Raw genomic sequence first — 20530 nt, 5'->3', positions numbered from 1 at the left:
AAGGAAAAAACTACATTGTCCAAGTGTAATATGATATAGGGGACCTTGAAGACCCTGTCACGCATTCCTCAGAAGTAGTTTGAATGTGTGAGGAGGCAAGCACTTGATCTTGGACTTAGTTTTGAGTTGGCCTCCTATGGTGTAGACTGTGAACCCTGCAAGGCATGCTTTGCTCTTCTTTTCATTCTCAGAGACTTGCATAGTGCCTAACACACAGTGTAGGCCTTTGGGAAAGTTTTGGTTTTCAATTTTTTCATTGAGTTATCAGCGGTGACCCTGTTAACTATACAGTCCTTAAGAGAGCTATAGTCCCTGGCATCCAGCACTCTGGGTTCATGTTCCAGTTCTGCTCCTTAGTATTTGTGTGCCATCCATTGGTTATTTAACTCCCTATGCCTCAGTGACCTTGCCTGTGAAAACGTTAGGGTTGAGATTCAATGAGTTAATTAATGTAAAGCCATTAGAACAGTGCTGGTACATAGTAAACATTAAGTATCAGTTATTATTAACATTTTTCTTTATACAGTGTTATTCAAGACTCCTACCAGGGAAGGCAATGGCAACCCACTCCTGTACTCTTGCCTGGAAAATCCCATGGACAGAGGGGCCTGGTGGGCTGCAGTGCATGGGGTTGCTAGGAGTCAGACACGACTGAGCGACTTCACTTGCACTTTTCACTTTCATGCATTGGAGAAGGATATGGCAACCCACTCCAGTGTTCTTGCCTGGAGAATCCCAGGGACAGGGGAGCCTGGTGGGCTGCCGTCTATCAGGTCACACAGAGTCGGACACGACTGAAGTGACTTAGCAAGACTCCTACAATTATTGCTGTACTTCTGAGAATTAAATATTAGTATTTTTGAGATGTCTATATTTTTTCTTTTAGATACTATCATGTGTCATTGTTTAGAAGAAACAGACATTACAACGGGATTGGTTTGGCAAGAGGTCGGCTGTATTTCTTTATTAATGTATACATAATTATGATGTCATCGGCCACATTAAACTTACTGTACAACTACCTTGTTGTACTAACAGTCACTAAGTACAGTGACTTAGTGTATAGTTACTAAGTCATGTCTGACTCTGCAGTACCATGGACAGCAGCACCCCCCAGACTTCCCTGTTCTTCACTGTTTCCAAGAGTTTGCTCAAACACATGTCCATTGAATCAGTGATGCCATCCAACCACCTCATCCTCTGTCACCCCTTTTTCCTCCTCCTGTCAATCTTTCCCAGCATCAGGATCTTTCCCAATGAGTCGGTTCTTCACACCAGGTGGCCAAAGTATTAGAGCTCCAGCATCAGTCCTTCCAATGAATATTCACGGTTGACTTCCTTCAGGATTGACTGGTTTGATTTCCTTGCAGTCCAAGGGACGCTCAAGAGTCTCTCCAGCACCACAATTTGAAAGCATCAATTCTTCGGTGCTCAAGACTTCATTATGGTCCAAGCTCTCCTATAGTACAACTACCTTGTAGGTTTAAAACTCAGAAAATGCAAAGTTGCCAGCATATCTGCTGAAATATTATCTTAAGGACTAAATAATTTAGATAAATTTACAACAGTCTTATTTTCTACAGAAGTATATTCAAATGATTAAGTACAGTGGATATATGTATAACTGATTCACTTTGCTATATAGCAGAAACTAACACAACATTGTAAATCAACTATACCTAATTAAATAAAATTAATTTTAAGAAACAATCAAGTACATATTCTCTCAAGTAGGATGAATAACTTAAGTAACTAAATAGCAATTGCTTATTGTTCAAAGCAACTGTAGCAACTGTAGTTTGCAAGCATTAGGGCTTTCACATAGGGCATTTTTCAGTGGCTAGATAGAATTCCCTTAATTCCCAGGATGTTCTTGTTCCTTAGCCATTTTTATGGAAATATTTCTGAATTATATGTCACTCTTCCCTGACTTCTCAAAATTGGTTATGCAGCTGAATGAACCAAAGGGCATAAGAAGCCACTATAATCAACGTGACATACTTCTTAAAGCTTACATTTTGCTACAGGATTTAAGGGGAAGTTGCACACAGACAGTGGAACCATAGCTTTGAATTAATATCACATGTATATTTGGATCAGAATGCAAAACTCATATAAATGTTTAAAGTAAAATATCAAACTTCAAAGAAATTTCAGGTTTATGGAGGCTGGTCACAGGCTAGGAGATTATGTCCCTCTTCTAAAAGGCACTTCAGGGAGAGGCAGTATAACTCTAAGTAGTTAATAATGTTTAACATTTTAATGGAGAGGGCCCTTGGGGTTATTCCACTTGTGAGGCTGTTTGCACTTCTTTAAAGTAGACCCTATTGGCAGTTTTATTGACTATCTCCCTGTCAAACCTCAAAGAGATGTTAGCTCTTAATCGAGTCAATATTCCTCCATGTGTAACTTTCTAACCATTTTCCTCCTCTTCATTGCTCGTAATTTGTAGTATCTAAAAAATTTACAGAAGCTATTAGTGGAATGTAAATAATAATAGTAATGTAAAATAGTAAACCTCAGTTTACACACAAATGTAATATCCATATTTTTAGTAAGTTAGCAAGGTGCTTATTTCTTGTTACTGTTGCTAGAGGAAGAAATGCAGAATTTTTCCTTTGAGATGACTTTTCTTTCTTTGATTGGTTTTTGTTTTTTGGAAGACTTTTAGAGCAGTTTTAGGTTCACAGACAAATTGAGAGGGATGTACACAGATTTCTCATGTTCCCCCTGCCTCTCCACACATGGGTAGCCTCCCCCTATTATCAACACCCCCCACCAGACTCATACATTTGTCATAACTGATGAACCTACATTGGCACATCATTACTGTCTAAAGTCCATAGTTTACAGTAGGGTCACTTGTGGTGCTGTATATTCTATAAGTTTGCAGAAATGTATAGTGTCAAGTATAGTATCATGCAGAGTATTTTCACTGCCCTAAAAACCCTGTGTTCTGCCTATTCATCTACCCACCAACCCTCCAGCAACCATTGCTCTTTTTACTGTCTTAATAGCTTTGCCTTTTCCAGAATGTTGTTATGGTTGGAATAATACCATATGTAGCCTTCTCAGATTAGCTTCATTCACTTGAATGTGAGCTTGAACATGTAGTCGCTCAGTCGTGTTCCACTCTTTGCAACCCCATGGACTGTAGCCCCCAGGCTCCTCTGTCCATGAGGATACTCCAGGCAAGGATACTGGAGTGGGTTGCCATTTCCTTCTCCAGGGGATCTTCCCAACCCAGGAATTGAACCTGGGTCTCCCGTTTTGCAGGCAGACTCTTTAACCTCTGTGCCACCAGGGAAGCTCTTTCACTTAGTAGTATGTATTTAAATTTCCACTGTGTCCTTTCCTAGCTCAATGTGGCTCATTTCTTTTTGCACTAATAATATTCCATTATTTGGTTGTATTACAGTTTGTTTATTACCCATTCACCTACTGAAGGACATCTTGGTTGCTTACAAGTTTTGGCAATTATGAGTAAAACAATTATAAACATCTATATGCACTTTTTTGTGTGAACATGGGTTTTAAGCTCCTTTGGGTAAATATCAAGGAGCATGATTGCTACATTGTATGTTAAGAGTATGTTCAGTTTTGTAAGAAACCAAACTCTTCCAAAGAAGAATAAGATTTTTGTTTTTACCACCTCCTTATCAGCATTTGATGTTGTCAGTGGTTTGGATTTCATAGTGATATCTCATTGTTGTTCTAATTTACATTTCCCTGATGACATATGATGTGTAGCATCTTCTCATATAGTGATTTTTCCATCTGTATTATCTTTAGTGTGATATCTGATAAGGTCTTTGGCTCATTAGAAAAATCTGATTGTTAGTTTCTTATTGTTGAGTTTTAAGAGTTCTTTGTATATTTTAGATAACAGTCTTTTTTCAGACATATATTTTCCAAAGATTTTCTTCTAGTCTGTGGCATTTTTTATTTACTTGATAATTTCTTTCACAGAATAGAAATTTTTCATTTTAATGACGTCATGGATGGCAACTTTGGTGTTGTATCTAAAAAGTGATCATCAAAGTCATCTCATCTTTTAATATGGGACTTCTACCATACTATCTTCTAGGAGTTGTATAATTTTGCATTTTACATTTAGGTTTGTGGCCTATTTTGAGTTAATTTTTGTGGAAGAATAAGGTCTATGTCTAGAATTTTTTTGCATATGGCTGTCCTGTTCTTTAGCGCCAGTTGTTGAGAAGAATATCTTTACTACATTGTGTTACTTTTGCTCTTATGTCAGAGATCAGTTGACTGTATTTTGGAGGATCTATTTCTGTTCCATTAATGTATTTGTCTGTTCTTCTGCCAATATCACAGAATCTTGATTAGTGTAGCTTTTTGGTGGGTCTTGAAGTCAAGCAGTGTTGGCCTTCCAACTTTGTCCTCCTGTGCTCTATTGCCTAGGGTCTTTTGTCTTTATCTAAACTTCAGAATCAGTTTAACGATATCTAAAATATTACTTGCTGGGATTTTAATTGGGATTGCATTCAATCTGTAGATCAAGTTGGAAGCACTTTTCTTTTTCACTACAAATTCTTCCCTGAATTCCTACGTATTGAGATTTCTTGAAGTGCAACTGTGGATAAGCAGTCTAAGCATGAAATGACCATATTATTACTCTTATACCATGTTCCTCATGTAAGCATTTGTTATCTAAAAAGGAACAATGGTACGGTACTCCAAAATAGACAACACAATTCATTCAGATGTCTGTCCGAGCATTTTCAATATACCCTTTTAATATCTTAGCAATTCACCCAATTAACATCAAGACCATCCCATTATTTAAACATATTAGGCATTTGGTAATTACTTAAATATTAAATTAGACATTACAAATAACACATGGGTATGTGTGTGTATAAATATTTCTGTAATGGATATCTTCTGAATAATATACTGCGTGGGCTGTTAAAATCTTGATTTTGTTGTTTACAAATGACTATGAGTAAAGAATAACCAAAGGAATAGTTGGAATGAAAATAAAATGTTTTATTTTAATTCTATTTTATTAGAATATTTTACTTAGAATATTATATTTTCTATGATAAGTTTTATCAGTGTCCTTCATTAATTTTCACATATTTAGAGAAATGTTGTCCTTTTAATCACCCTTATAATACTTGTATCTACCTTGTTCAGACATGAAAATTCATTGAGTAAAAATCTTCTTAGAAATGCTATAAATTTGACTTTGATTATCGCTGAGATTGTCAGAACGCTCATCTTATTAGTGACTGGAGAGATTTTCTCTTATCCTGTTTTTAATAATAGCCTGGCAGGGTTTGAAGTTTCTTACTAGATGTTTTCCTATTTCCATAATAATGGATCTTATTAATCAGGCTTTTACAAAATCTCTCTTTAAAAGGTGTGGATAAAATGAAGAGTGACTAAAATACAATGAGTCCTCGATTATTTGTGGTAATTGCTGAACATGCTGAGATGAGCTTTTGACTACTTTACTTCTCGGGCCTTTTCTCTCAGGATTTTCTGTTAAAATTGCAAATTTAGATTTCTCTGTTCTTTGTGATAGTTATTCGTCTCCTATTCTAAGTGCTAAAGAATTCTGTAAATTTTGTCAGAAAAATAAAGAAGAACATTTTATCATTTTATGAAGCAAAGGGTTTGGAGAAATTGGTGAGTATGTAGACACATAAAAGAATCAAATGTGGTCTTTAAATTTCTAGAGCCCCAGGACTCCAGTTTGTTAAAGGCAGCTCATCAACAACCAGTATTAAAGAACTTAAGAGAAATTGTTAGACAAATAGGCTGGTGTGATGATCATATCCCAAAGAAAGAGATAGCCTGGTGTGCTGCAGTCCATGGGGTCACAAAGACTCAGACACGATTGAGTGACTGAACTGAACTGATGATAATACAGGCAGGAATCAAGGCAACCAGCTTTTGTATTTTAAAAGGAGTGGAAATGGGACAGTGGGTGGAAAGAGCATATATTCTGAAGTTCTGAAAACAAGGGTTGTTTTAGTTCAGTCATTCAGCTGTGTCTGACTCTTATAACCACATGGACTGCAGTACACCGAGCTTCCCTGTCCTTCACCATCTCTTGGAGCTTGCTCAAGCTCATGTCCGTTGAGTCAGTGATGCCATCCAAACATTTTGTCCTCTGCTGTCCTCTTCTTCTCCTGCCTTCAATCTTTTACAGCATTAGGGTCTTTCTAATGAGTTGACTCTTTGTATCAGGTGGCCAAAGAATTGGAGCTTCAGCATCAGCCCTTCCAATGAATATCCAGGACTGATTTCCTATAGGATTGACTGGTTTGATCTCCTTGCAGTCCAAGGGACTCCAGAGTCTTCTCCCACACCACAGTTCAAAAGTATCAGTTCTTTGGTGCTCAGCCTTCTTTATGGTCCAGCTCTCACATCCATACACGACTACTTGAAAAACCATAGTTTTGACTGTACAGACCTTTGTCGACAAAGTAATGTCTCTGCTTTTTAATATGCTGTCTAGGTTTGTCATAGATTTTCTTCCAAGGAGCAAGCGTCTTTTAATTTCATGGCTGTAGTCACCATCTGCAATGATTTTAGAGCCCCCAAAAATAAAGTTTCTCACTGTTTCCTTGACTGGATGCCATGATCCTCCTTTTTGATTGTTGAGTTTGAAGCCAGCTTTTTCACTCTCCTCTTTCACCTCCATCAGGAGGCCCTTTAGTTACTCTTTGCTTGCTGTCATAAGGATTTCCATCTTCATATCTGAGTTTATTGACTTTCTCCCTGCAATCTTGATTTAGCTTGTGTTTCATCCAGCCCGGCATTTCATGTGATATACTCTGCATGCTAAGTTAGATATAAGCAGGTGTACAGCCTTGGTGTACTCCTTTTGCAATTTGGAACCAGTCCATTGTTCCTTGTCCGGTTCTGACTGTTGCTTCTTGACCTGCATACAGGTTTTTCGGGAGGCAGGGGAGATAGTCTGGGTTTCCCATCTCTTGAAGAAGTTTCCAGTTTGTTGTGATCCACACAGTCAAAGGCTTTGGCATAGTCAGTGAAGCTGAAGGAGATGTTCTTCTGGAATTCTCTTGGTTTTTTTTTTCTATGATCCAACAGATGTTGGCAATTTGATCTCTGGTTTCCCTGCTTTTTCTAAATCCAGCTTGAAAATCTGGAAGTTCTCAGTTCACGTACTATTGAAGCCTAGTTTGGAAATTTTTGATCATTACTTTGCTAGTGTGTGAGACGAGTGCAGTTTTGTGGTAGATTGAACATTCTTTGACACTACCTTTCTTTGGGGTTGGAATGAAAACTGTCCTTTCTCCTGTGACCACTGCCGAGTTTCCCAAATGTGCTAACATATTGAGTGCAGCACTTTAACACCATCATCTTTCAGGATTTGTAATAGCTCCAGAAAAATTTGAGAATAACTAAAATCAATATAAAGGGATGGAATCGTTCAAATCAGCTAACCTATAACTTGAAAGGATGATTACATCCTTCATAGTTCTTACAGTTGCCTCTATATAAATGATTTTCTTTATACTGTACAATAAATTCTATGCAGTTAATTCTGTGTCCACATCCTACTTTCTACTTCCTACTTTCCTAGTTAATCTTTTCTAGCTTTCCATTTACTTGTTCTAACCTAATACTGTGAACAGAAAGAAATGGAGTAACTAAAAAGGATTTCATGTAAGGCTATGCAAAAAGGATAAGATCCTTTTAAAAAACCATTGATTAGTATGCCTTTTTATTATACTAATTAATTTTATTTATTCATTAGAAGCTTAAAACCAGCAGTAGTAAAGTCTCTTCTTTAAAAATAAAATTTCTGCTATTAAAAAATTTAAAAGACAAAATAAGAAAAAAAATTTTCACTACTGTTAAAACAGATTAGAGGTTCACTATCCTAATATATACAGAGCTCTTTCAAATCACTGAGGGGTAAATAAAAGAATATGATAGATATTAGGCAAAGAATATAGTGTGAGCGGGCTTGTGAAGCATTGTATAAGACTTCTTTTCTTTTTAGACTTTCAAAGAGGAAGGGAAAAATATAATTGATTGACCTTTAATGTGACCATCTACTAAAAATGTTCACAAATATTCATAGTTAGCATTTGAATTGTCCCAGCAATAAAAGTTAATACAAAGTTTCCCTATTCTAGTTTCAGAATTGTTCACAGAGACAACAAAAAGGCTTCAGCAAAGAAAAAGGCATTATTATTTAAAGGGCACTATTAGACTCTACTCTTACATGGGAATTTTGATGTGATTTAGGAGAACTCTGGAAAATGAATAAGTTATGGTAAATTTAGACCACATAATCAATAAAGGTAAAAAAAAATTTTCACTACTGATATACACTCCATTAAGTACTTATGACTAAACCATCTTACAGATACTATAATGCTTCAAAATACAGTAGTCTTTCAGGAGGACAGTAGAAAATCGCTTTGAGAGTGTAGTATGAACTATTCTTAAGATTTGCTTCAGATTACATTCACAGAATTGTGGAGAGGGTGCTTGTCTGGAAGGAGTGTAGATGTTCAGGATTACTGCTGCACCATACACCTTGGTTTGGATGTCTGTCTGAGTATTTTCAGTATAGTCTTTCAGTATCTTAACAATTCACCCAATTCAAAACAAGTGCATCCCATTACTTAAAAATACTAGGAATTTCAGTTCAGTTCAGTTGCACAGTCGTGTCCAACTCTTTACAACCCCGTGAACCGTAGCACCCCAGGCTTCCATGGCCATCACCAACTCCCGGAGTCCACCCAAACCCATGTCCGTTGAGTCCATGATGCCATCCAACCATCTCATCCTCTGTCGTCCCCTTCTCCTCCTGCCCTCAGTCTTTCCCAGCATCAGGGTCTTTTGAAATGAATCAGCTCTTCACATCAGGTGGCCAAAGTATTGGAGTTTCAGCTTCAACATCAGTCCCTCCGATGAACACCCAGGACTGATCTCCTTTAGAATGGATTGGTTGGCTCTCCTTGCAGTCCAAGGAACTCTCAAGAGTCTTCTCCAACACCACAGTTCAAAAGCATCAATTCTTCGGCGCTCAGCTTTCTCTATAGTCCAACTCTCACATCCATACATGAGCCCTGGAAAAACCATATCCTTGACTAGAGGGACCTTTGTTGACAAAGTAATGTCTCTGCTTGTTAATATGCTATCTAGGTCGGTCATAACTTTCCTTCCAAGGAGTAAGCGTCTTTTAATTTCATGGCTGCAATCACCATCTGCAGTGATTTTGGAGCCCAGAAAAATAAAATCAGCCACTGTTTCCATTGTTGCCTCATCTATTTGCCATGAAGTGATGGGACCAGATACCATGATCTTTGTTTGCTGAATGTTGAGCTTTAAGCCAACTTTTTCACTCTCTTCTTTTACTTTCATCAAGAGGCTTTTTAGTTCTTCTTCACTTTCTGCCATAAAGGTGGTGTCATCTCCATATCTGAGGTTATTGATACTTCTCCCGGCAATCTTGATTCCACCTTGTGCTTCCTCCAGCCCGGCGTTTCTCATGATGTACTCTGCATAGAAGTTAAATAAGCAGGGTGACAATATGCAGGCTTGACATACGCCTTTTCCTATTTGGAACCAGTCTGTTGTTCCATGTCCAGTTCTAACTCCTGCTTCCTGACCTGCATACAGATTTCTCAAGAGGCAGGTTAGGTGGTCTGGTATTCCCATCTCTTTCAGAATTTTCCACAGTTTATTGTGATCCACACAGTCAAAGGCTTTGACATAGTCAATAAAGCAGAAATAGATGTTTTTCTGGAACTCTCTTGCTTTTTCGATGATCCAGCAGACGTTGGCAATTTGATCTCTGGTTCCTCTGCCTTTTCTAAAACCAGCTTGAACATCAGGAAGTTCATGGTTCACTTATTGCTGAAGCCTGGCTTAGAGAATTTTGAGCATTGCTTTACTAGTGTGTGAGATGAGTGCAACTGTGCAGTAGTTTGAGCATTCTTTGGCATAGCCTTTCTTTGGGATTGGAATGAAAACTGACCTTTTCCAGTCCTGTGGCCACTGCTGAGTTTTCCACATTTGCTGGCATATTGAGTACAGTGCTTTCACAGCATCATCTTTCAGGATTTGAAATAGCTCAATTGGAATTCCATCACCTCCACTAGCTTTGTTCATAGTGATGCTTCCTAAAGCCCTCTTGACTTCACATCCCAGAATGTCTGTCTCTAGGTGAGTCTGAGTGACCACACCATCATGATTATCTGGGTCATGAAGATCTTTTTTGTATAGTTCTTCTGTGTATTCTTGCCACTGCTTCTTAATATCTTCTGCTTCTGTTAAGTCCATACCATTTCTGTCCTTCATTGAGCCTGTCTTTGCATGAAATGTTCCCTTGTTATCTCTGATTTTCTTGAAGAGATCTCTAGTCTTTCCTATTCTATTGTTTTCCTCCATTTCTTTGCATTGATCACTGAAGAAGGCTTTCTTATCTCTCCTTGCTGTTCTTTGGAACTCTACATTGAATGGGTATATCTTCCCTTTTCTCCTTGGCTTTTCGCTTCGCTTCTTTTCTCAGATATTTGTAAGATCTCCTCAGACAGCCATTTTGCTTTTTTGCATTTCTTTTTCTTGGGGATTTGGTATGGCTTAAATGTTAAATTAGTAATTAAAGCAGAAGTCAAGTTTTGATGGTGACAGTGGGCCGTTGACTCTCAGAATTCTCCTTCCTGTTCCAGGTAATTAAGGAAGCAGGCAGATAGTTGTGGAAGAAAAATGCGTGGTGGAGCATAGATAGTCTTTGCAGTGAATGCACCTTGTTGTTGTTAACTTGCTAAGTCATGTCCGACTCTTTGTGACCCCATGGACTGCAGCACACTAGGCTTCCCTGTCCTTTGCTATCTCCTGGAGTTTGCTCGGTCTCCATTGATGTCCATTGAGTTGACGATGCTGTTCAACCATCTCATATTCTGTCACCCCCTTCTCCTGTGAATGGACCTAGCACTGAAAAATTTCTCTCCAAGTAACTGAAACAGTGACATGCTCTGTATTCTCTGTGTGTGTTTGTATATATGTAAAACTTACATAAGATAACTTTGTTTCTTGAATCTTTTTTTGTAAAGAATAATAACCAGATCAGTTTTGCTAGTTCTCAAATAATGTAATTTATCCTTAATGGGAATTGGGTAGAATTAGATTTCTGGTGACCTCTCCTGATCTGAGTTGCTTTATACTGTGATTCTTGTAGTTTGACATCAGGATTTTTTTCTGTTGTGTGATCATTTTTGATTGGTTTTACTCCGTCAGGTTCAAATTCATGACCATCTGAGGCTCCATGGCCTTTGGGGTAAAACTGTTGTTTTACTAGTAAGAGTGACTAGCTGCATTAAAATCAGGTTATGACTCTAGAGTTTCTACTTTTTCTCCTTCAATTAAGTAACAGTTGAATGTTTTGCCTTATCACAAGGTAAGAGATATAAAGAGAACCATGAAATGAGTAAAAAGAAAATGTTCTTAAAATTTGCATGTGAAAGTACATCAACATTTATTGACCTGTTTTTCAGTTATTTGGCAGAGAGTAGAGAGGCAGAGGATTGGTAGTTTAGTGATTTCATGACAATATTCAGGTATACCTGAAATATAGTGTGGAAGCTTCTGCTCAGACATGCTTATTTTTAAAAAGCAAGTCCCAACTCCTTTGATGTGGGCTTCAGGTAGTAACTTTCTTGCAAAGAGTAGAGTAAGGGAAAGGGTAGAAAAAGTTAATTTTATAGTGTAGCAACCCTGACAGTCAATGCCTTAACCAGGTAGTCAAGGTCAGCATCAGTAGCGATGAAATCACATTGATAGTGTAGACCCTTGATGTGATGTGATTAAAGTGTTAGTTGATCAACATGGTCTTCCTCCTAGAAACCCATAAGGCTAGTCTTAGTCATAAGAAAAAAAATCAGACAAACCTCAATTTTAGTAAATTAAAAACGAAAACCTTTCATGATGTAACTTAGTGTGGATGTGAACACAAATTTATTATCTCATCTCAGTTAAGGAAATTTCTCACTGCTGCTAGAGTTGAAATTAAATTGACAGTTGACATTGACTACTCTTGTAAAGGTGAGTAATGTTAGGGAGAAAATGGCTTAAACACAAGCTTCAAATTCTTCATAAATACTCACAGTAGGAAACAGATGAATATCAAAGCATGTTAGATTAATATTAAGTATCAAGCATAAGCCTAGATCTCCAAATAAATAGGTAGTAACTTAGCCTTGAAAAGAGAACTGCCTGGTATTTCAGAATAGAATATTGTTTAATTAGGATAACTTTTATATCAAATATGGAAATCAGGGTATGTCTGACGCACACACGTACACACACTCTTTTGAAATAGAAAAGGTTACATGACAGTGAATTCGCTCAGTTGTATCTGATTCTTTGTGACCCCATGGACTGTAGCCTATCATGCTCCTTGGTCCATGGGATTCTCCAGGCAAGAATACTGGACTGGGTTGCCATTTTCTTCTCCAGGAGATCTTCCTGACCTAGGGATTGAACCAGGTCTCCTGCATTGTAGGTAGACGCTTTACTTTCTGAGCCACCAGGGAAGTATATACATACATACAAATCAGAAGGATTACATACATACATACAAATCAGTACTTATTGATGGCTTTTTGGTGCTCTTTTATCTACCAAATAACATGGAAACCCTGTAATAGTATCGTGTTTTAGAAGTACAGAGTTTCCTAGGTTTAATTGTTTTTAAAGAACATTTAACTTGAGGATTTAATTTCTATGCGAAGACTTAGGGGGAAATATTTGTTCTTAAAGCTGTTTATTATAAATATACAACTTAAGAAAAACCTGTCTGATTGTATTCATTAAAGTAGATTATACATTAGATGTTATGCATATTTTATATGGAACAGAAAGATTTGTACACTAAGAAGATTCTATAACACCTAAGAAACAGCTAAGAAAATTCTATAACATAGATAACCAAGAGCAATGTACATCACTGCATTGTGTTTTTATGGAGACTGGTTTCTAGAAGAAGGCCTGCATTTGATTGTCTTCAAACTGCACTTCGGCTGCTTTTTTCCTCGGCCCCTTGTGCAATATGTAGGAGAAACTAATCTGTTTATTCTTTACATAATACTGCCCTTGGGGGAACAATGTGTGCTCTTTCCATCTATTAATCAGAGTAAACTAAGTGAGTTTATTTTAACAGATGTTCAATGGCAGATCCCTTCTCTAAACCAAATGTCTTAAGAGCTGAAAGGTACACACTTCACACATCACATAAGCAGCATCATTCTCTTTCTGTATTCTAGTGCACTGACAGACAGAATTCCCCAGTCACATCACCTGGGTCATCTCCCCTGGCACAGAGAAGAAAGCCACACCCAGACCCTCTCCAGATCCCTCATCTAAGCCTCCCACCAGTGCCTCCTCGCCTGGACCTAATTCAGAAAGGCATAGTTCGGTCTCCCTGTGGCAGCCCAACTGGTTCACCAAAGGTAAATCAATATTGCTAGAAACACAGATAATAGTTTTATGTGATGATTATTGACGGCTCAGGTTTTTAAATCTCCATTAATCATATTTCTTATGCTCTTGTTTATGAGCTACTTTGATGGGTTTCTCATTTTGTGTATAGCAATTCCACTATTATATTCCTTGCCTTTATTACTGTAAGAGTTGCATAATTATTCAAAGAAAGCACGTCTGTAACAGCCCCCTGATTTGCTAAAATAAACAGTAGAGTAAGTATAGTTATTCTGTAAAATGGATTTAAAAGGTCATTATATGTATTAAAATAAATTGCATGTTCTTATTAAATGATATTTTGTACTCATTTTCATAGTGTCTTGACAAGAAAAATGTTACGGAAGTGTATTTGCATAAAGGCTTAAGATGTGATAAATTATCACCCATGTTTCAAGGTGACTCAGAAGAGGGAATTGTATGTACCTTTTATATATGAAGGAATTAATTACAAAGAATTAGAGTATTTTCAAAGTAATTATGTTACTCTTTAATATTAAAGACATAATTCTATCTGTACATTTAAGCCCACAGTTTATTTTAGTTCTGTGCAGATTTTTTTTTCTAAATTTGATAAGGGAATATTTTGCTTTATTAAATATAAGATTTTAAACATTAATTCCATTTGGTGATATGCTTTACAGCGTAAAACTAGTTGGAAACACAGTGTTTTAGTAGTACTGGATTTTTCTACATTACAATTAGCATAGTTTTAAGATCATATTAAGACTTTTTAGGATGTTACTTAGTCAGAATTATGTAAACACAACACATTCCTTTTTTCTGCAATATTTTCTAACAATGAAAGCACAAATCATTTGTCGGATGAACTGTGTAAATGAAAATAAAGCCTGCGAAAGTCACATAGATCAGTTTAGCAGCTTATTCCTTTATATTTCCATATAAGAACAAACTGTTTTTTTTCACCAAGGATCAGTACAATTCAAGTAAGGTCTATAAGTAACGCTGCTCTATTATTTGTGATTTTTCATTCTTCTGGTGTGTGTGTCTATGCTCAGTCACGTCCGACTCTTTGCAGCCTCACGAACTATAGCCTGCCCAGGATCCTCTGTCCGTGGAATTTTCTAGGCAGGAATACTGGAGTAGGTTACCATTTCCTTCTCCAGGAGATCGTTCCCAGCCAGGGATCGAACCCGCGTGTCCTGTGTCGCCAGGTGGATTCTTTACCACTAGCGCCACCTAATGACTGATAAAGAACGAGAGCACCTCTTGCCCTTGTCAGTTGCTTTGTATTATAGAGGTGAAAACAAAACTTAACAAAACCAACATTTTCTGTTTTTCAGAGATGTTGCAAATCAAAGTGCTCTTTTAAAAAGCAGAACAACAACTTCTTGATGGTTTCTGCTGTCTCTCTTAAATCATAGAGATGTGCAAATAAAATACTTAGTGACTCATTATTTTAATGTCAACTGGTCAGAATCATCATATAATTTTGATATTCTGCTTTTTTTCCTGTAGTCATTATAATCCTAAATTTTGAGTTTACATATTCATTTTTTACAAAGAAATCTTAATGAGATATATTTGAGTCTTTCATAATTTTTTAAACTTTCATTAATTGGTGATAAAAGAAATTCGTTAAAAGAAGGCATGGGAATCTAATAAAGCTCTAGTATGGCTTAGAAAACAAAAGCAGTAATATGTTCGTCTGGAAGGTATTTCAGTGCATGGAACACCTTTTCTTTTTTCCTCTTGTGTTTCTCCAGTCTTCTCCTTGCATGGTGAGAAAACAAGATAAACCACTCCCAGCCCCACCACCGCCCTTAAGAGACCCTCCTCCCCCTCCACCCGAGAGACCTCCCCCAGTGCCCCCTGACAACAGACTGAGTCGTCACTTCCATCACGTGGAGAGTGTGCCTTCCAGAGACCAGCCCATGCCTCTTGAAGCCTGGTGCCCGCGGGATGTGCTGGGGACTAATCAGTCGGTGGGATGTCGCCTCCTTGGGGATGGCTCTCCGAAGCCTGGAATCACGCCTGGAATCACGGCGAGTTCCAATGCAAATGGACGGCATAGTCGGATGGGCTCTGACCCAGTGCTTCTCCGGAAACACAGACGCAATGACTTGCCTTTAGAAGGAGCCAAGGTAAGAAATATACACAAAGAAGCAGCTAAACAACCTGCTTATAATCTTCTGATAGGAGGTAGTATAAAAGGTTGGGCCGTGTTTTTTTGTGTCTAGTGTGACATTTCCCTGCAAGTCTTTAATTATCTGCAAGTTATAAATAATCAGAAGCTTATTAAAACTTGAACCTAAAGGAAGTCAGGATGAAAAGTATAAATAATGATTTAATTTTCATAGGAAGATACTAGACAATTTGCCAGAAGTTTAGTATACCTTCTCTTATTTCATCGGCATAATATTTTCCCATTAATAAATTGTCATGGGAGAATTAGCACTTTTTTGACTCTTCTGAAAAAATGGAAAAAGTGTGGGAAAGTGCTAGTCACTCAGTTGTGTCCGACTCTGCGACACCATAGACTGCATTCTACCGAGCTTCTCTGTCCATGGAATTCTCCAGGTAAGGGTACTGGAGTGGGTTGCCATTCCCTTCTCTGAGGAATCTTCCCAACCCAGGGATTGAACCCGGGTCTCATGCATTGCAGGCAGACTCTTTACTCTCTGAGCCACCAGGCAATCCCAACTCTTCTAGTTCCATCTAATTTGAAAAAGTGCTGTATTATTATAGCATATCGGCAATCAGTCCTTGGAATTATCGTTGCCTGGGAGAGTATACCTTAGACAGGTAAATTAAACTTCTCACATACATCAAAACACCAAGTTTTTTAGTTCACTGTTACAGAGCAAGCTCTTTCTCTGTAATACTGAAAGAGACCCTCACACATAATGAGTAACACGATATATATTACCACTGTCAGTTACATGTACAGGAAAGAATTTAAGCACACAGGAAACCAAGAGGCAACAGCAGAAATCATTGAGTGTAGACCCCTCAGTGGGCCCTTGACAGAGCTGCCCTGTCATGTTTCCTGGTATTTGCTTCCATGATGTTTTTGACTCTGGGATTAGATTGTCACCATCTTCCTTCAGCTGCAGAAGGCTTTGCCTCTTTTGAAGACTGTAATGTTAAAGTGTTCCTATCTCTTTTGATCTTAAGTTGTTATTTTAGGGGAGTAGACTGTTCCTTCCAGACGATTGTTTGTAGTGGGTGAGTTAATCAAGAAACAAGTGTGAAACATGGCTTGCACTAAATTCCTCTGTGTATGTGCACATATGTGTGTGCATGCACATGTGTGAAGGAATACTTTGTATAATATTATTAGTTTTCCTAATAATTAAGTATTATTAGAGTGGCCAGGATAGCAGGGGTCAAAACTGACTACTCTGGCACTCAAAACAAAGGGGAAGAGTGGTGACGGTTTGCAGAAAGTTTTTGTTAGTGCCTCCTGTTGGTATCTTCAGTCTTTCATCTATTATAAATATGAAGATCTTTAAAGATTTTCTCCAAGGTCATGTAAAGGTGGTGTAAATGGAAGAGATAGCACTTGTAAAAGCATTTTTATAATGTTCTCTAAAAATGGAGACTTCATCCTCAAAAGTATGTTTCTACAACCTAGAATCTTGGTAAGAATGACTTGTCTTTTTTTCCAGTGATTTTTTTCCCCCCTTTAGTTTCTATTACTTTTCATTCATACATGGTCACACTTGACTTTAAGAGAATGTTCAGACAAGCTCTGACATGAATAGTTATATCTTAGCAACATATTACAACTTATTTCCTGAATGAACTTGAGAAATACTTAAAATATAATAATTATACTATCCAGTTCATTGAAGACCTCTTGTTTCAGGGTTTTTCTTAGATAATATGTTATGTAATCTTAACACTAATATAATCTTGCCCTTCTAAGCCCTAGAACATAGGCTATTAATTTTTCTGTGAATGGTGGTAGTTTTTAAAATTAGAGTTATAATTGCTTATAGGTAGGGAATTTTATTATATTAACTATAATTAACTATAGGTATAATAACTTCACATATAATAGTGATTTCAACTATAAAGATTCCTTTACATGTTTTTTTCTGTGAACTTTCATGTCCTTGTCTTTGATACATGTTAATATCCCAGAGGACATTGAATAAATTGCAAACTTACCCTCTTATTGAAAGCTGAATCTATTTAGTTCTATCTAAATAATCCTAATTAAAATTCTTCAGGGTCTAATCTCATATGTTGTATGTATTAGCATTGCAGTGCTTATAGTCTCAAATTTAATTACATGTTACAACTAGACTGAATATTTTAACCCAAATTAGACATGTAAGATTTCTCATTTCAGTCTAGTTGTTTGACTCTTAAGGCAGATTATAAAGAAAGATTTATATATAATGTATTAAATGCCATAAAACAGAGCATGTCTGCCCTTAGTCTCCTTTTTTATTATCTTTTTAAGGAAACATAGTTCCACTTTGGTAGACAACAGAGCATGTAACAACTGACATAAAGTAGAAAAAGCCTAATTCTTCTCATTTCACTGTTGGGAGACGTAAGAGTCTGACTTCAGCAGGTGGAAGAATGAGTCCATCTAGAATCCTGTAGTTCCGTTCTGCATGACTTTGGATTGGAGTTTGGTTCTCATTTTATGTCTTTGTAGTTCCTCAATCCAGACTGATTTAATTACTTAATATATATTTGTAAATACTTTCTACATGCAAGACTTTCCAGGCGATTAGTGTAACCAGTTTCCCAGTGTTCTCGCTCCTTTCAAATTTAACAAAGTGTTTTTGTAGAAGAGTATCTGTTCAACTGCTTTAGTCAGAAGTAAAAATGATAAGGCAAATCAGATAGCTGCATTTTAACAAAAAATCTGATCAACACAGATCAGCCATGCTCTGGAATCAGGCCTGAATTTTACTTCCTGGCTCTAGAACTTACTGGCTTCGTGTGTACAAGCAACTTACTACATCCTTGCTTCCAATTCCACTTACTTCCCTTACTTAATGAAATGAACCAAGAATAGTACTTCATTTCTAGGGGAATAGTTATCTATTCCCTCCAGATATCTGAATCTCCATATCCCTTGGTTCTGGAATAAAACCAAACTAGGTAGGAAGTTCATTTTCATTTACAATAATTCTCCTTATTTTTGTTTTTAATTTAAAACCGAAATCATTATCTCTTTCTCCCCTTCCTCTCTCCTTTTATTCAGCATAGTTCCTAATGAATACTCCAAAGGCACTCTATAACTGATTGCTGAGTTATTACAGTGCTGAAACTGATGATGGAGGTGGGCAGTGGGCACGAGTCAGGCAGGAAAGGGCTTGGAGGATGAGGACGGTAATGGTACACTAACAGTATGAGAGGTCTTTTTTTTTTTAATGTTTTGTTCCAGCACTGGCTTTCAGCCAAAAGTAGAATGTTAATTTTTGTGTGTGTGTTTAAAATAGGATTTTTTATTCTTTTAGACAAGCAGTCATTATACATAGGTAGTCACAGTAAGAGGGAGACAAAGGAGAAGGGATGAAGGACTGGAGAATGATTTTGATTTAAGAAGACTCATATATTAATGAAAATGCTAAGTATTACAATGTATCCTCACCCTACATACATTGTGTACAGTTTTTAAAAACTTTTTTTAAAAACATATTATCCTGGGAATAAAGGGTATAGGGACTTGGATACTTGGAGACTGATGTATTATCTTCATATAACCCAATGTATTTTCTTAGTTGTCTCCAAAAGTAAGAAAATAATGTTTTTGTGTCAAATAGTAACAACTATCATTCAGACTTGTTTTATTAAAGGAAATTTCTCAAATATCATCTTCCCTTTTTAAAGGTAAGAAAATTTAGATGAGTACTAAAAATTTAAAGTTAAGTGTACATATGGAGCACCATAAAGGGAATTCATAAAACTGAACATTCTGTAAATGCAGTGAGGACTCGCTCCCCTTTGTCGTGTCCTCTGTCGACGTCCCAGCCCCCGTCATCCATTAGAACTATTTGCACTTTTTATTTGCATCTTCACTAGATAAATGGTGACGGCAGCAAGAATAAATTAAATGCTAATTGCTCTTTTTGCTAACTGTAGAGAGCTCTGGGGGGAAAAAAAAGCCCTCTAATTCATAGTTAAAATGGAGTGTAAGAATTTTCTGTGACTTTCATTTACTCCCCATTCTCTTCCCCCTCCCACCTAGCATAATCAAGTGAGCTAAGGTACTACTCTCCTTTTAACATGAAACTTGCAAGCTAAGAGTTATCAGGTTGCTTTATTTTATTGGTATGAGATTTCTTTCCTATAGGACTGTTTCTATTCCCTCAAATTCCAGCCCCATTATGAACCTGTTCCTTAATTCATATTATGAATATGAATAGATATTTGTTTATTATTGCTGGTTCATTTGTTTTAATTATCTGAGGTAAAAATATTCACACTAAATGTTTTAAGATATTGGGAGCTTGAAATGTATCTGCTTATGTACAGATACTGACACTGTGTCCAACTGTCTTTATTTGTTCCTCTTAAAAGATTAAGAATGCTACTGTTTCTTATGTGATTAAACACTATCTCTGACTTGTCATGTTACTTCAAGTGACATCGTTCTAAAATGACCCTGTGCACAGAATCTGTTGAAGATACTGCTAGATAAATACATGGAATGATTCCTCTTTTTGATATTGTGGCTTTTGCTATTTTGGTAGAGAGGCACATGTTTATAAGAATGACCTTAAACTTATCTGTGAATCTTAAGTGTTGTCTTTCAGAAAATATGTCCTCTGTGTACAGTGTTGCAGTTTTAATCTAATGTTGTTGGAGGATAAATTAGAGCGTGTTTTTGGTTTTGTGCACTTGTGGGTTTACATGTGTGGGATGGGGAAAAGGAGGTTGTGTTTCAGATTTTGTATGTTAAAAAAGCTTTTTCTTAATTGTGCTAGCATTATCACAATAGTGTTTTCCCTACATCTCCAGGGCCCCAAATGCTTTAATGTTAATTTTTAGGCGATATCTGAGCCATAAGAAAACATTTCAAACTTCAAAGTTAGGATACAAG

General features: G+C 37.0%; 1 protein-coding gene across 1 annotated transcript in view; it reads left to right on the top strand.

The window, feature by feature from the left end:
* The window catches only part of CBLB (Cbl proto-oncogene B), a 218930-nt gene that overhangs the window by 152684 nt on the left and 45716 nt on the right, over positions 1 to 20530 (top strand). The window contains exons 11-12 of the mRNA XM_052645842.1: positions 13284 to 13469; positions 15225 to 15602. Coding sequence (XP_052501802.1) covers positions 13284 to 13469; positions 15225 to 15602 — 564 coding nt within the window. The remainder of the gene's footprint in view (positions 1 to 13283; positions 13470 to 15224; positions 15603 to 20530) is intronic.

The sequence above is a fragment of the Budorcas taxicolor genome, chromosome 1 (assembly GCF_023091745.1).
Source record: "Budorcas taxicolor isolate Tak-1 chromosome 1, Takin1.1, whole genome shotgun sequence".
NCBI classification, from domain to species: Eukaryota; Metazoa; Chordata; class Mammalia; order Artiodactyla; family Bovidae; genus Budorcas; species Budorcas taxicolor.
Note: the sequence above shows the minus strand (reverse complement) of the source record. Positions and strands in the feature narration are given on the sequence as shown.